Source organism: Apodemus sylvaticus, chromosome 20, assembly GCF_947179515.1.
Source record: "Apodemus sylvaticus chromosome 20, mApoSyl1.1, whole genome shotgun sequence".
NCBI lineage: Eukaryota > Metazoa > Chordata > Mammalia > Rodentia > Muridae > Apodemus > Apodemus sylvaticus.
Window position 1 is genome coordinate 4,138,829 of NC_067491.1, and position 15,119 is coordinate 4,153,947.

General features: G+C 42.9%; 1 protein-coding gene across 1 annotated transcript; it reads left to right on the forward strand.

Moving 5' to 3' along the window:
- Positions 1-1,664: 1,664 nt before the first annotated feature.
- On the forward strand, positions 1,665-3,372 carry LOC127671290 (olfactory receptor 6C4-like). Its single transcript, XM_052166015.1, has 2 exons — positions 1,665-1,723; positions 2,427-3,372. Exons 1-2 carry the CDS (start codon positions 1,665-1,667, stop codon positions 3,370-3,372), a joined length of 1,005 nt encoding a protein of 334 aa, XP_052021975.1.
- Positions 3,373-15,119: the final 11,747 nt, after the last annotated feature.

The following is a 15,119-nucleotide window of genomic DNA, read 5'->3' on the forward strand; positions in this document are numbered from 1 at the left end:
CTTGATCCTTTTTTAAATGGACTCTGGATTCCCTCTCTGATCTTTCGTCTGTATTCTAGTCCCGGTGCCTTTCATTGTATTAGGATTGCAAGAAGCAGCCAGAGTACAGAGATTTGCACAGGTGAAGAGCCTGACTTTGTCTTCTTGTCAGGTATTCCTCAGGAGCTTCAGAATCTGGAGGCTCTACAACACTGAAGGGCAGGTAGGTGGCTCAGAAGCTGATTGATCTGCTGAGCTCAGACTTGAGGCTATCAAACTCCAGGGTTAATCTCAGCTAAGGTCTGTTTCAGGTGGAGGGTGGAGTTACTCACTTCACTATCTGAGCCAAGCCTCCTGCAGTTTGTCAGCACCTGGCCCCCCTGGTCTCCACTCTTGCTCCCTTAGGCTGTGTCTCACTCTGAGGCTGTGGCTGCTTCAGCTCAGGTTCTCTGATCTCTGCTGGGTCTTGGTTCTCAAACACCTGCAGTAGTTCAGTTTGGAGTGGTAGGTTGCCTCTAAAATGGCATTTGTGGTGGTTTGGAATATCTTACTGGAAGATGTGTGTTACTGTTGGGGCTTTGAGGTCTCATATATGTGCTCAAGTCTAGCCAGTCTGATCCAGAGCCGCCTCCTGGTTGCCTGCAGAAGACAGTCTCCTCCAGGCGGCCTTCAGATCAAGAGGTAGAACTCTTGGCTCCTCCATCTCTGTCTGAATGCTGCCATGCTTCCCACCATGATGATATGGACTAAACCTCTGAGACTGTAAGCCAGCCCCAATTAAAAGTTTACTTTTATAAAAGTCACCTCGGCCATAATGTCTCTTCCCAACAATAAAACCCTAACTAAGACTCCACCCTTCCCCTGCCCTCTAAATCGTACATAATGGCCATTGATGACCTTGAAGGCCAGAGTAATCACCATCTCAGCAAAGTGGACAGCTGCAATCAAAGCTGTTGGGGGCTTTGAGCTAATCCTGAGGTCAGGACTGCCAGGATGTCTTCACCTGACTTGGCTTTTAGATAAGAACCTGCGCCCCCACCCCTGCCACTGTCCTGGAGCCTCAGGGTGGGCCGTCATCTGTCCAGGGGGCTCTTTCCCGGGCACTGACAGTCTTTTTCTCTGCTCATTTAGAGGCCCTATCACTACTGTGCACAATTTCCAAAACTCTTCTTTTTCTCCTCAGAGGTTATTGTCTTTCTTATTCTGATTCTTCTTCACTGGGTCACACAGAGGCAGCTTCTAGCACATTATCTTATTTATAAGTCTCTATCAGAAATATTTTATGAAAAATGGTGAATGAGGAAGAATTTGTCAAATTACACATTGTGTTATCTACTGCATATATCTTTGATAACAAACTTGGAACTTCAGAATTGTGGAGAAGACTCCAGGAAAAGATAAGTAAATGAGGCTCTTATAGTAGTTCCATAAATATTCAAAAGCATACACCTCAGCTAAATAAAAGCTAATTCCTCAAGTTCTCAAGGTAGAATGTATACAGCCCCCATCTATCTAAAGTTTTCATTGGAAACTCTTAAATGAGGTCTTTATCTTTTGACTTGAAATTTTGTTTTCTAGCCACAATAAGATCACACACTTATCAATAAATGTAAGTATGGAAGAAATGCAGGAGCAATAATCTAACAAGAGATGCATCATCTGTTCTTTTGCTCAAACCATCTAGGATGGAAGAAATGGGGCCTGACAAGAACATTCCCAAAGCCAATAAGCAGAAAAGATACTGGTAATGATGGAGGACAAGTTCCAAAACTCAGATGGAAGGTGGGAACTTTTCAGTTACTATAATTTTAATGAAATCATTTGCCTACTAAAAGGTTCTTCAGTTGTGAGTTAATTCATTTCTTCTCCCACTGAAGCCTAGAGCAATATAAGCAAGACATCGTTACTGAATTAGTTAACACAATAAAAGATCAAGAGTACAAGGATGCTTCTGTTGTGTATTCCCTGGTAACCCCACCAGGCTCTGGTGAATAGTTTCAATCCAACATCAAACAATTGACCTTTGTTAAACTGAGTGGATCCGTCACAGGACAAAATTAAAGTCATGGGAAAATGACAGGTCAAGAGGAGGGGTGAGGGATAAAGGAGGGTGGAGGAAAGACAATAACCAGAATGCATTATAAACATAAATGAAATGGTCAAAAACACCTGAATTGTTTTTAAGTAGAGGCTTGTTCAAATGAAACTTAAAGACAGAAAATAATTTGGGTGTTTGTTTGAAGAAAAGTGTGCAGAAATTATAACTAAAAAAAAATGTTTTTTAAAAAGCAAAGTACCATAGAAAAATTTTCAGGCTAGTAAGATGGCTCCCACAGCCTGAGTGGGACAAGTCTGCTGTAATTCTACAGTTAAAAAAGAAAATAACCTACATTAAACATTCTGGACTCCTGTCCTATCACTAACTCAACATCTCTGTGCATTCACAGGCAGCCAGTGTTAGCTATTAAAAATCAGACTTCGATTGAATTCATTCTGCTGGGACTTATAGATGCCCCAGAGCTTCAAGTCTGTGTTTTCCTATTTCTCCTCCTCACATACATACTCAGCGTTCTGGGGAACCTGACCATCATTGCCCTCACACTGCTGGATTCCCACCTCCAGACACCCATGTACTTCTTCCTCAGGAACTTCTCCTTCCTCGAAATCTCATTCACATCCACTTTTACTCCCCGCATACTCTTCAGCATCTCCACAGGAATTAAGACCATCAGCTTTGCTGGGTGTTTCACTCAGTACTTCTTTGCCATCTTCTTTGGAGCCACTGAGTTTTACCTCCTGACTGCCATGTCCTATGACCGCTATGTGGCCATCTGCAAACCCCTGCACTACACCACCATCATGAGCAACAGGGTCTGCACCCTGCTGGTCCTCTGCTCTTGGATGAGTGGGTTCCTCATCATCTTATTCCCAATCATCCTGACCAGTCGACTGGATTTCTGTGCATCCAATGTGCTCGATCATTATTACTGTGACTATGGGCCCCTCATAGAAATAGCTTGTTCAGACACAAGGCTGCTGGAACTCTTTGACTTTGTCTTAGCAGTCATGACCTTGATTGTCACCCTGGTGCTGGTGATTCTCTCCTACACATTTATCATCAGGACCATTCTGAAGATCCCATCTGCACAGCAGAGGAAGAAGGCGTTTTCCACATGTTCCTCCCACATGGTTGTCATCTCCCTCTCTTATGGAAGCTGCATCTTCATGTACATAAAGCCTTCAGCCACAGAAGGGGTTGCCTTCAATAAAGGTGTAGCTGTACTCAATACCTCAGTTGCCCCGTTACTAAACCCATTCATTTACACTCTAAGAAATAAGCAGGTGAAACAAAGTTTCAAGGAGATCACTAGGAAGATTATAAATCTCCAATGAATCAGATGACCCAAGACTAAAAGGGAATTCTGGACCATAGTCATAGAGTCCATCCCCACAGAAACTGAAGGCCAGCCTCTCCTCCCAGTTAAAGCATCATCTGAGATGAATTTACCATGAAGGCATTTCAACTTTACATTTTAGACTTCTCATGACTTTTATACAAGATGTTTGTAATGAGTTTTGTTTTTAAAAAAAGAGTACAGCTATGTTATATAAACATGTATTTGTTTTAATCCCAGGTGTGGGATATGGGGCTGCTTCAGATTATCCACAGCAGCAGACTATTTGCCTGGTGTGGTGCTTTGGCAGGGGTGTGATTCTGCCAGCTGAGGAGAGTTGACTCTGGAGACTTCAGAGTAAAAATGCCAGGGTAAAATGTCAGAGCCCAGAGCCCAGAGAGAAGCAGCACTCAAAGGAAAAGGAGGAGGAAGAGGAGAAGGAGGGGAAGGCATGGCTGCTCCTCCTACTGGTTCCTGCTCCTGCTGCTGATCTTGCTGGTGGTCCAGAGGCAAGAAACAAAAGTTGGAGATATCCTGACTGTGAAGATTGGACTTGCCTCAAGGAACTTAATGCCCCTATTCATCAGGAAGTAGTTTAAACAAACTTATTTCCTCTTTCCTCTATAACCTCTCTCTCCTACCTAGTGTTGGAGTATTGGAAGGAATAAGAGTTGGAAAGGGAGATAGAGATAAAAGAAAAATAAAATAGATTAAACATATGCCTATAGATATTTAAAAATATTTGCACAAATAGTGTTGTCCTCCTCATGTCTCTCATATCTATTTAATAGAGAAATTCATTATTTGTTGTTGAATATACTTACTACAGGTATTTTAAACAAATATAATATAGCTTACACTTGATCTTAGCCAAAAGGCTGAGAAGCGATATAATATAGTTTAATAGGTCATCATTTTGGGAGCCAGTGACTAAAGGCATTTGCCATCAAACAGGACAACCTGAGTGCCACACCTGGTATAAGCATGATAGAAAGACTCCTGCAATGTGTTCTGAGTCTTCCATCACAAGATGTTACACATGAGCATATACACACACATACAAACATACAAACATACACCCATACAAACACATATACATGTACACTACACATACACACAAAATAAATAAATGTAAAAAAATCTTAGTTTTTTATATTAGTAACACTTTATTTATGTTCAACCATAAACGGTATTAATAACAAAATGGGAAAACTGTATGCAGTACTTCAGATTTTAGCTACTTCCTTATCTTAAATTTTTTATTCTATCAAATGTTAATATTTACATATTTATTTACTCTCTCTGTATCACCACATCTGTGTGTGCATCTTTGTGTGTGTGCATGTGTGTGTGTGTGTGTGTGTGTGTGTGTGTTTTGGGAGGGAGGCACATATATACCATAGAGAATAGGTGACCATCAAAGGACAAGTTGCAGGACTCAGTTCTCCCACAAAGTGAAGAAGGAAGTCACAGGGCTTGGCATAAAGTGCCTTTATCCTCTGAGACATCACACTGAACCTGTGTTTCTTTTAAGTGCACCTGAAAAGGTAAGGGGTGTCAGATCAATCAGTACCCTCTTTGTTGCCTTATCCCTGGTGGTGCCTATGTCTACATGGAGGAGTGGCACACTCCTAATCCAAACATGCAGGAGGCAGTGGCAAATGGAATTCTATAAGTTCAATACCAGCCTGATCTACATAGTGAATTCCAAGCAAATCAAGGCTATAGAGCAGGGGAAAAACACAAATTATATGGAGAATCATACATGTGAACTTCCTGCTAGTTTCCAACAGACACAGTAATTGCCTCTTTATGACACTTTACTCCTGTAAATCTGAACCTAGTGTCCAGATGTGTAAACGTAAGACCTTGTTGTAATATTCTAAACATTTATGTTTTTGTCAGATGAACTAGAGACAAAGTAAGTGCAAACCATGAGAGTCAGCAACTGAGAACCATGGCCACTCAGTGTACCAGCCACCTGGCTGTGCCTTATAGCGCATATCCTGACACAACCATTGTCTGAAGCAGTGACAAGAAACTGAGTCCAGGGGAGAGAACAAAAAGCAAAAGGTCAAACAACAAATATATATGGTTCTTGGGCACTTGCAGTTTTCCAGATTCTGTACCAAAACATGTTCACCTTGACAGAGCAAAGGGGTCCCTGTGGCCTAAAACTTGGAATCAGAAGAAAAGTCCAAAGTCCAGGTGTAGGGCACCACAGCAACTTGTAGGGCACGCAGTGTGAGGGAAGGGGGAAGAGGAATAAAACCATGTCCCGTCAAGAGCTCCCCGGCTCTGGCAGGGCAGATGTGGGAGCCCTGGTGGGTGAATGGCTCCCAAAAGACACTGAACCCCAATCCGCAAGGGTTGGGAAGGAGCAGTCTCAGGACCCCTCGGCCTCACAGAGGCCAGAGGCAACAGGTTCTAGCTCTCAGACATAGCTGGACACTGCTGGATACTGCAGAAGAGCTGAGAACATGGGCCCAGGGACAGCTCAGTCAGCCACAGAGCCGAAGGGAAAAGGGGGCGGGGGGAGGGCATGCTGGGACACATCCCACACGGGTTGACAATCTATTGGTTTTAGTGCTTTATTGTAGAAGAGTAGATCCAGATGGGAGAGGAGTAGAAAAGAACTGGAAAGAGTGTAGAGAGGGAAAAGTGTTTTCAAATTATATGAGAAAATGATCTGTTAAATAAAAGAAAAGGCTAGAGGAGGAGAAAAGAGGAAGAAAAGGAGGAAGAGAAGGAAGAGAAGGATGAGGGGGAGGAGGAAGAGGAGGAGGAGGAAGAAGAAGAAGAAGAAGAAGAAGAAGAAGAAGAAGAAGAAGAAGAAGAAGAAGAAGAAGAAGAAGAAGAAGAAGAGGCAAGAAGAAGAAGGACAAGAAGAAGAAGGGCAAGAAGAAGGGGAAGAATGGGAAGAAGAAGAAGAAGAAGAAGAAGAAGAAGAAGAAGAAGAAGAAGAAGAACAAGAAGAACAAGAACAAGAACAAGAAGAACAAGAACAAGAAGAACAAGAACAAGAAGAACAAGAACAAGAACAAGAAGAACAAGAAGAACAAGAACAAGAAGAACAAGAAGAACAAGAAGAACAAGAACAACAAGAACAAGAAGAACAAGAAGAAGAAGAACAAGAAAAAGAAGAGAAGAATAGAAGAAGAAGAACAAGAAAAAGAAGAATAGAAGAAGAAGAAGAACAAGAACAAGAACAAGAAGAACAAGAACAAGAAGAACAAGAACAAGAATCTATTTCTTCAAGATTCCAATGTAGACTGAAGATCAGCAGAGACATTAAATCTCATGGACTAAACACCGACAAGATTCTTGGCGTGTCTTGGTGACAGCTATTGTTGGACTAGTCCAACCACAGCCTGTAAGCCACTGTAATAAATCCACTATGTGTGTTTCTCTCTCTCTCTCTCTCTCTCTCTCTCTCTCTCTCTCTCTCTCTCTCTCTCTCACACACACACACACACACACACACACACACACACACACACACACACGTTCTGTTCCTTTAGAGAACCCTGAGTAAAGCACATCACTTTCTCCCACTTCCATGGTTAGTGCTTCAGTTCCCACAAGGCTATTACTCTGTGACTCTTGCTTGGCAGCAGCTTTCTCATGGGTCCATTTGGAGCACTTCCCATAGTACCCTGCTAAACTTAATTCCCAGTACTATTGTTACCAGAGGCTAGTTAACATTTCCTGGGCCCGAGTCTCCAGGCAATCATTTATCCCCCAATGTCTCCACTGAGTAAATTAAACAAAAAACATGTTACTGAATTTGGTATAAAGTTGGAGGAAAAAAAGGTCCACAACCACCCTTCAGACAAAAATGCAAGCAGTGAGACTTCCAAGAGTTGACTGTTCCTAGATTCTGTTGCCTTAAATAAGGCAACATCCTCAGGAATTACAGGTCAAGCCTAATTGAACTAATGAAAGAGAGGCAAGTCATTGGTTAAAGAGAAGAAGAATTGGAAACTCTTTCAGACAACCACCCCAGAAGCCTGCGTCTGTGCTTTCTGAGAAAGGGAGCACAGATTAGTATTGGGAGTAGTCTAACCACATCCTGTAAGCCACTCTAATAAATGCACTATATGTGTGAGTATATATATATATATATATATATATATATATATATATGTGTGTGTGTGTGTGTGTGTGAACTACAGAGAGAGAGTCACACGCATGCATGCACATGCTGTACTACATGTGTGTGTATGTATGTGAACTACAGAAAGAGAGAGAGAAATTTACACACACATACACACACACACACACACACACACACATTCTGTGGTTGCATCCATTTTCCTGAGAAGGACAATTTAGTTCTTTATGGCAACACAAAATCTCACTGTATATTCACACTATATTTTCACTTTTGCTTGCTATCAGACACCCAAGTTGATTCCATTGAGACTATTGTGACTGATGCTCAAGCGTCTCTGGAATGTTGACATGGGATCTTTGAGCATGTGATAATTACATTTCTAGTTCTTTAAAGTATTTCCAAACTGATTTCCATAGGGTCTGGACTAATTTTCATTTCTATCAGCAGTAGTGTATTTTGGGGGAGGTGGGGTATTTCAAAAAGGGGGGGGGGGGCTTCTCTGTGCAAGAGCCCTGGCTGACCTGGAACTTTGTAAACCAGGATGGCCTTGAACTCCTGCCTCTGAAATCCTCCTGCTTCTGCCTCCCAAGTGCTGGGATTAAAAGCATGCACCACCAAGCCCTGCAGAATATTTTTTTAATTCACTTTACATCCGGGTCACAGGCCCCCTCCCTCCTTTCTTCCCAGTTCTACAAATGCCTTCTGCTATTACCCCTCACCTTCTCCTCAGAGAACGGAGTCCCCCTTGGCTACTACTCCACCCTGGGGTGGAGCATCTCCAACATACCTGCACCCCCAGGTTACAAGCCCACCCTCTGCCTAATGACCACCAATGCATAGAGGAGCAAAAATTAAGTTTATGATTCCCAGCACCAGCCAATTAAGTTAAAGGGCATAGTAACTTTCCAATTAGATGCTTACACACTTTCCCCCTGCCCCTCCCCCTTGCTGCTTACTATAAAGTCTTGCCCCATAGACATTCAGGATCCCCAACCACCAAAAACATCCTGCATGATGTTGGTTTTCTGGGGTGTGGGGGGGTGGTCTAAGCTAGCTTGAATAGAATAAAGACCCTGCTGTGAGTTGCATCAGACCAGCTCCTGTCTGTGTTTGGGGGATCACTAACACTTCTTTGGCACTACATCAGAATCTGTGATCTATACAGATTCTGATGAGATGAGAAAGTTACTTTTCTCATCTCTGTAATAAATCTCGTATGAAAGCATCTTGGACTCACAGGTGAAGACTGCCATCCTGCCTTCGATCCCAGTACTTGGGGAGCAGAGGCAGGTGAGTTCAAGGCCAGTCTGGTTTACACAGTGAGTTCCTGAACAGCCAGGGCTACATAGTGAGAGCATGTCTCCAAAAAAAAGTAACAGTCCATGCTGACAAGAGAATCATACTGCAAGGGGCATGAGGCAGCTGCACACAGCATCTATATATGATAAGGAAGGAGAGGGTGTAGCTGGTGCTCTGGTCATTTTCCTTTTTTCATTCAGTCCAGAGCCATCCATGCCATCCATGGTTTAGGTGAATCTCCCATCACCATTAACCTAGTTTAGCTAATCCCTCACGGGGGTGCCAGAGACTCATCTCCTAGGTGATCCTACTTGTCAAACTGACATTAATAATCACCAGGAGCAGCAAGCATGAGGCCTGTATGGGGAGGAAAGAACCCAGCAGAAAACGGAGAGGTGCTCCTGACCAGCTCCGTGACAGGAGCAAACACACATGGCCTGACTACAAGTCTGCAGTAAGAGACTGAGCTCAGGGTGTGAGCTCTTGACATGAGCTGAAGTTGGTTTCATCAACCCAGGGGTGAGAAGTGCCCAGAGCTGCCCAGTCTGCCTCCGTCTGTCTCTGTGTCTGTCTCTGTGTCTGTCTCTGTGTCTGTCTCTGTGTCTGTCTCTTGCTCTCATTCTCTTTCAGCGTGTTTTCCTTTCCCCGAACCCAGTAACACAATTGCTGAGCTAGGTTAAACAGGGCTGTTTGTGCCACTACACAGTCTCAGTGTGGGCACTGACAGCACGAGCAGCCAGCAGATTCATCCCACCTTCCATTCTAAAACGCTTATGATGTGACAGTAATTCCAGTGCAAACTCCAAAGGGGATAAAGGAAGAACTGAGGAGCTGGGAAGTTACTGAGCCAATGGTCTAGATACAGGTAAGTGGGTGAGTGGCTCCCTCTAGTGGTACATCTCATTCTTGCACTATTACACTCCCCTTGCTATACACTAACTTTTAAAAAGTATTATTATTATAAGATATTTTAAATAAAGAGAGAAAAGAACGTAAAACTGTCTTGTGATTAACTCACTGCTTGAAGCATTATCTAAGCAAGCATTTCCCTCAACTTCAGACTGTTTCATTTTTTTAGAAAATGTCAAACTCTGCCATAACTCTTGCCCTGCACAAAAATCAATCACAAGGGGATCAGAGACCCCAATATACAACCTAAAATATTGAAAATGTTAGAGGTGGAAAGTAGCTAAAGTTCTTCAATATATAGACATGGGCACATACCCTTAAAAAGTATTCTAATAGCACAGGAAATAATCTCAAAAATTGACAGATGGCAATAGATTAAGAGAAAATTAATATCTAGGATATGTAAATAAGTACAAAACTCAAATACCACAAAAGGAATCATACAAACAATAATGAAGCACATCGTTCTCAGAAGAAGAAATGCAAATGGCTAAGAGATGCTTGGAACACGTCCAAGCATCCCCAGCCATCCAGGAGATGTACAAATTGAAACTGTTTTGAAACTTCATCTCACCCTGCTCAGATGTATCAAGAAAGCAAATGATAGCAAACTCTGTCAAAGTCATCAGAAAGAAGACCTTCACTGTCTACAGGTGAGACTGTAAGCTGACGCGGCCACCGTGAATCAGTGCGGGGCTGTGGGAGTTACTTCTCTGACTGGCAAAAGGCAGTGTGAAGGAGGGAAGGTCTGTGTCAGCTTACAGTCCCAGACAACAGTCTACCACGGTGGGGGCCACGGTGACAGAGTATACCATAGCTGACACAGGCCCACAATCGGGAGGCAGGAGAGGTCAACGGAGATGCTTAGCTTGGTTTCTGTGGTTTTTTTTAATGTCTCTTTTTATTATTTTTTATATTTTAAATTAAAGCATAACTACATCCCTCCCCTTTCCTCCCTCTAGTCCCTCCCATGCACAATAGGATGGGCATTGTCCCCTCTTGTCCCCTCTTGTTCCCTCTCAAAACCATGGCCTCTTTTTCTTAACTCGGTCGGTCCATTTAATGTTACTTGTAAGTATATGATCTCAGGGACAAGCATGTGGTATTGATAACCAATTAGTGGAGCTTAGCTCCAGGGAGAATGGTTTCCCCTGCTCAGTATTCATTAATTGTCTGCGTTCTTTGTCTACAGGTGGGGCCCCCTTTGATTTGTCTCCCTTCAGCATCAGCGTGCCCACTGGTGTTGTGTTTCTTCAGGTCTTACTCAGGCAGCCATACTGCTGCAGTATTGCAAGTGAAGCATCCCATTTCTAGGAGACACAACCTCACAGCAGATTTCCTGGACCTTGGCCTCTTACAATCTTTTCACCCTCACTCCTCCTTTTATACCGTCAAGGACCTCAACCATGGAATGGGGCCACCACATCAACCCAATCTAGAAGCTGCCTCACAAACATACCCAGAGGTTTGTCTCCTGTACGACAAGTTCACAATCAATACTAACCATCGCAGAGACAATAAATTAATTAATTAGTTAGTTAATTAAGTGATTGAATTAGAACCATCATATTGTCCAACTGCACAACTCTTATAGATACTGGAGGACTCTCAGCCAAGGTACCACAGAGACATCGGCACATCCATGTTTTTGGCTGCACTGTTCACAATAACCAAGAAATGGAAGCAGCCTAGATGTCTATCACCAGAGGCAGGGAAAAAGGAAATGTGCTACGTGTATAAACAACAAGGAAATCATGACATTTGAAAGAAAACTAATGAGACTGAAAATCATTATTATGCTAAATAATCCTCATTCAAAAAGACAGTGCCTCTCACATGCAAAATTTTTATTTGAAAGTTCGTTGTGTATGCGTGTGTGTGTGTGTGTGTGTGTGTTATTTTGAGAGGGAATTTGTGAGTCAAAGGGCAGATATGAGGGGACATATGGACATGGGGACGTATGATTCACAATGAATCAACAAAAAATTTTTTAAAAATCAATGACATACATTAACAATGAATGGTTTCAGGAAACAGGACAGCAAATAGTCAAACTGACTGGAAAAGTAAAAAGTCAAATAGAAAAGACTGAAAGTTGGTTCTAAGAAAAGATACACAAAGGTGATAATCTTTAATGATACTACCAGGTAAAAAATTTAAATAAGCAAAATCATAAATGAAAGGTAAAGAAGTCAGTATAACTGATACCACAGAGGTGTAAATCATTACAAGATCTTGTTGTGAATTATTACATATCAATTAATCGAATAACCTGGAAGAAATTACTAGACTGCCAAAAATGTACAATCCACCAAGACTAACTTGGGACAAAACAAAAAAATCTACAAAAGCAAAAATAAAATCAGTGGAGCATCAGTTAACAAAGTCTCCTGGGAAATAAATAACAAAAGTCGGAGGTTATGGAAATGTCTGTCACCTTAACATGATCTTCCGGCTTTAGGCACGAGTTCTGAAATGTTACACTGTATCTCAAACTATATATGATTGTGTGTCAAAAATATTAAGTTAGTATTAAGACTATAAAATAAGGACCATCGGGATACTCAGCCTGTGTGTCTTCACAACGCTCCATTTTTATTTAGCAATAATCCATTGAAGCATCGCAGTGGTGCATTCTGATATCACAGCTCCGCTGTAACACACTGTGATATGCTGTGACATCGCAATTGTGTGACAATTGCATGACAATTGTGATGGCACAGCGTTGCATTTTGTTCCCAGGACCCACATCAAGTAAGTTACAACGGTCTGTAACTCCACCTCCAAGGAACCCTCTGTGGGCAACTGCTCTCCTGTGCACACACCGCTAACACGGTGCTCCCTAGTGACATCACAGTTCCCAAATCTGCCTCCATAGTGCTGTGTCATCATGATGCTCCACCATTTTTATTACACAACAATTTGCTCAATTTGCTGTCACAAAGATGCACTGTGATGGCCCAGCTCAACTGTAATACCACAATATTCATTTTGCCTTCACAGTGCTCATTGTAAGATCGAATGCTCCATTCTTATATAACACTGCCCCATTAAACCACCACGACAAAGCATGGAAATCACAGCTCCATTGTGAAGTCAGAGTGCTGCGTTCTGGATTACAGAGCTCAACTGTCTTCACCGTGTTGCACTGTGACATCATGATGCTCCATCTGGACATAAGAGGGCTCAGTCGGTCCATTGCTATGGTGCATGGTGGTATCACAGCTCCAGCATGCCTCAGTGGACCATTACCGTATTGCATTGTGACATCACAATGTTCCATTATAATTCCATAGTGCTGCACGATGATGTCATTGGTTCTAATACTATATCACAAAGACCCACTGGGCCATCACAATTCCCCACTTTATATGGCAAAGCTCACTGATGCCCTCACATGGTGCATTGTGACATCACAGCTCCACTCTAACATTACAATGCTCCACTGCAGCACCACTGATTGCACTGTGACATCACAATGCTCAACTGTGCCAATGTGAAGCCACCTTGTGACATCACACTTTACCATGACATCATGATGCTCCACAATGACATCATGATGCGCCATGATTATATTAATGTGCTCAGGTGTGCCACTGCAGTAGTGCATTGTGACATCACAGAACCATTATCACATCATAATGCTCCATGTTTTCATAACCCACGGTCACCACTGCCATCACAGTAGTTCACTTCAGCTCTTCTGTCACAACACAATGTTGCATCAGGACATCACATTGTTCAATTAACTTTATCGTTGCTGCACTGTGACACTGAAGTTTCTCCGTGAAACCACAAGGCTCAATCCTGCCATAAAGATGCCACTTTTCTGCCCTGATAAAGTTACGGATGCCCTAGCAATGCTCTACTGTGACGTTACCTTTGTCCCAGTTGAATGCTACATGGTGTCATCGTGGCAGCACTGTGACAGCACAGTGCTCCACTGCTGAATCACAACACACCATTACACCATCACTACCCGTCAGGGAAGGTGGCACAGGCAATAGGCAGCTATGACCTGCTACAATCTCCAAGAAATAAATTGAGGAAAGTTGGCTAACAGACGGAAGAGGTGGGCAGCAGCTTATGATCTAGTTTAGTAGAATAGGAAACTTTACAAGGCAAGCAGAGTGGGGAAATCAAATTTGTCCCAGGGGAATTGACAGGCCCACCTGGTCTCTCCCAGTGAGAGAGGTGACTGGAGCCATGGCTAAGGCAGAGAGCTTCAGAAAATCAGTACAGCACCCTAAGTAACAGATACTTCAATGAAGAGGAGAGAAAAGAGGCAAAAACTGTGCAGAGCAGGAGCAACAGGAAGACCAGTGTTGGAAAACCTTTTCTTCTCTCACAGGAGCAGAGACAGGCGCTCAGTCACCACAGCTGCATGAGTCCCATGATTGGGAAACTCAGAGCAAGTGTCACAAGACTACAGGCTGAAACAGGGTCAGCAGAAAACCTCTAAATAGGGAGGAAGACTGAGTCGGAATCACTGAATCATACAGTATTCAGTGAACTGGAAACCTGGTCAGGGTCAAACTCTGCGGGGCAGCAGACACAAGGATTCCAGGCACCCAAAAGGCCTGCCTAGAAGAGCATTTACAAATGATTCCCCAAGGGCTACCCTGAGGTATGACCAGCATCTGTGACCTGATTTCATGAAGGATGGCTCAAATATGGAACTAGCATCTGTGACCCAACCCTACAAAGAACCGTCTAGATTCTAGAGGTATGGCAGATGTCTAAGAGCATTTAATATCTTTCCTCACATTTTGTTCCCTTACTGTAAACAGTAGCCATGCCAGCCTGGATACTCTCCTATGTCAACATTTTCTCCTCCAAACAAATTACTAAATATTTATTTATTCATTCATTCATTCATTCATTCATTTACACATTCATCAGTTTTTTGAGACAGGGTTTCTTCGTGTAACCTTGGGTATCCTGGAACTAGCTCTGGAGATGAGGCTGGCCTCAAACTCACAGAGATCTGCCTGCCTCTGCCTTCCAAGTGCTGAGATTAAAGGCATGAGCCACCACCACCCAGCTATCCATCACCTTTCAATTCTTTCCTCACTCAAGTTCTCAGAACGCTGGCATAATTAAGACAGATTCTTTCCCAATTATACCCATGGCCCCTGGCCCAGTTTCCATAGAGTTTGTGCTGCTTGTGTTTCCTGTTGGTGTTGGTGTTGTTGTCATCGTTGTCGTCATTGTTGTCATTGTTGTTGTTGTTGTTTTGTCCAAATGAAACAAGCTATGTGATTATCTGGGAGAAGAAACCACAGCTGAGGAAATCCTCCACCAGATTGCTTATAGGAAAGTCAATGGAAGCATTGATGATTTATGGCATGACCCAGTCAAGTGGGAGTGGTGTCACCTGAGCAGGTGACCTGGGGTTGCATAAGAACACAAACTGTGCA

Excerpts from the sequence above, each read along its gene's own strand:
- LOC127671290 (XM_052166015.1), top strand. The coding sequence starts at position 1,665 with ATGGAAGAAATGGGGCCTGACAAGAACATTCCCAAAGCCAATAAGCAG. Across the intron at positions 1,724-2,426 it reads AATAAGCAGAAAAGATACTG|GCAGCCAGTGTTAGCTATTA; the intron begins GTAATGATGGAG and ends GTGCATTCACAG.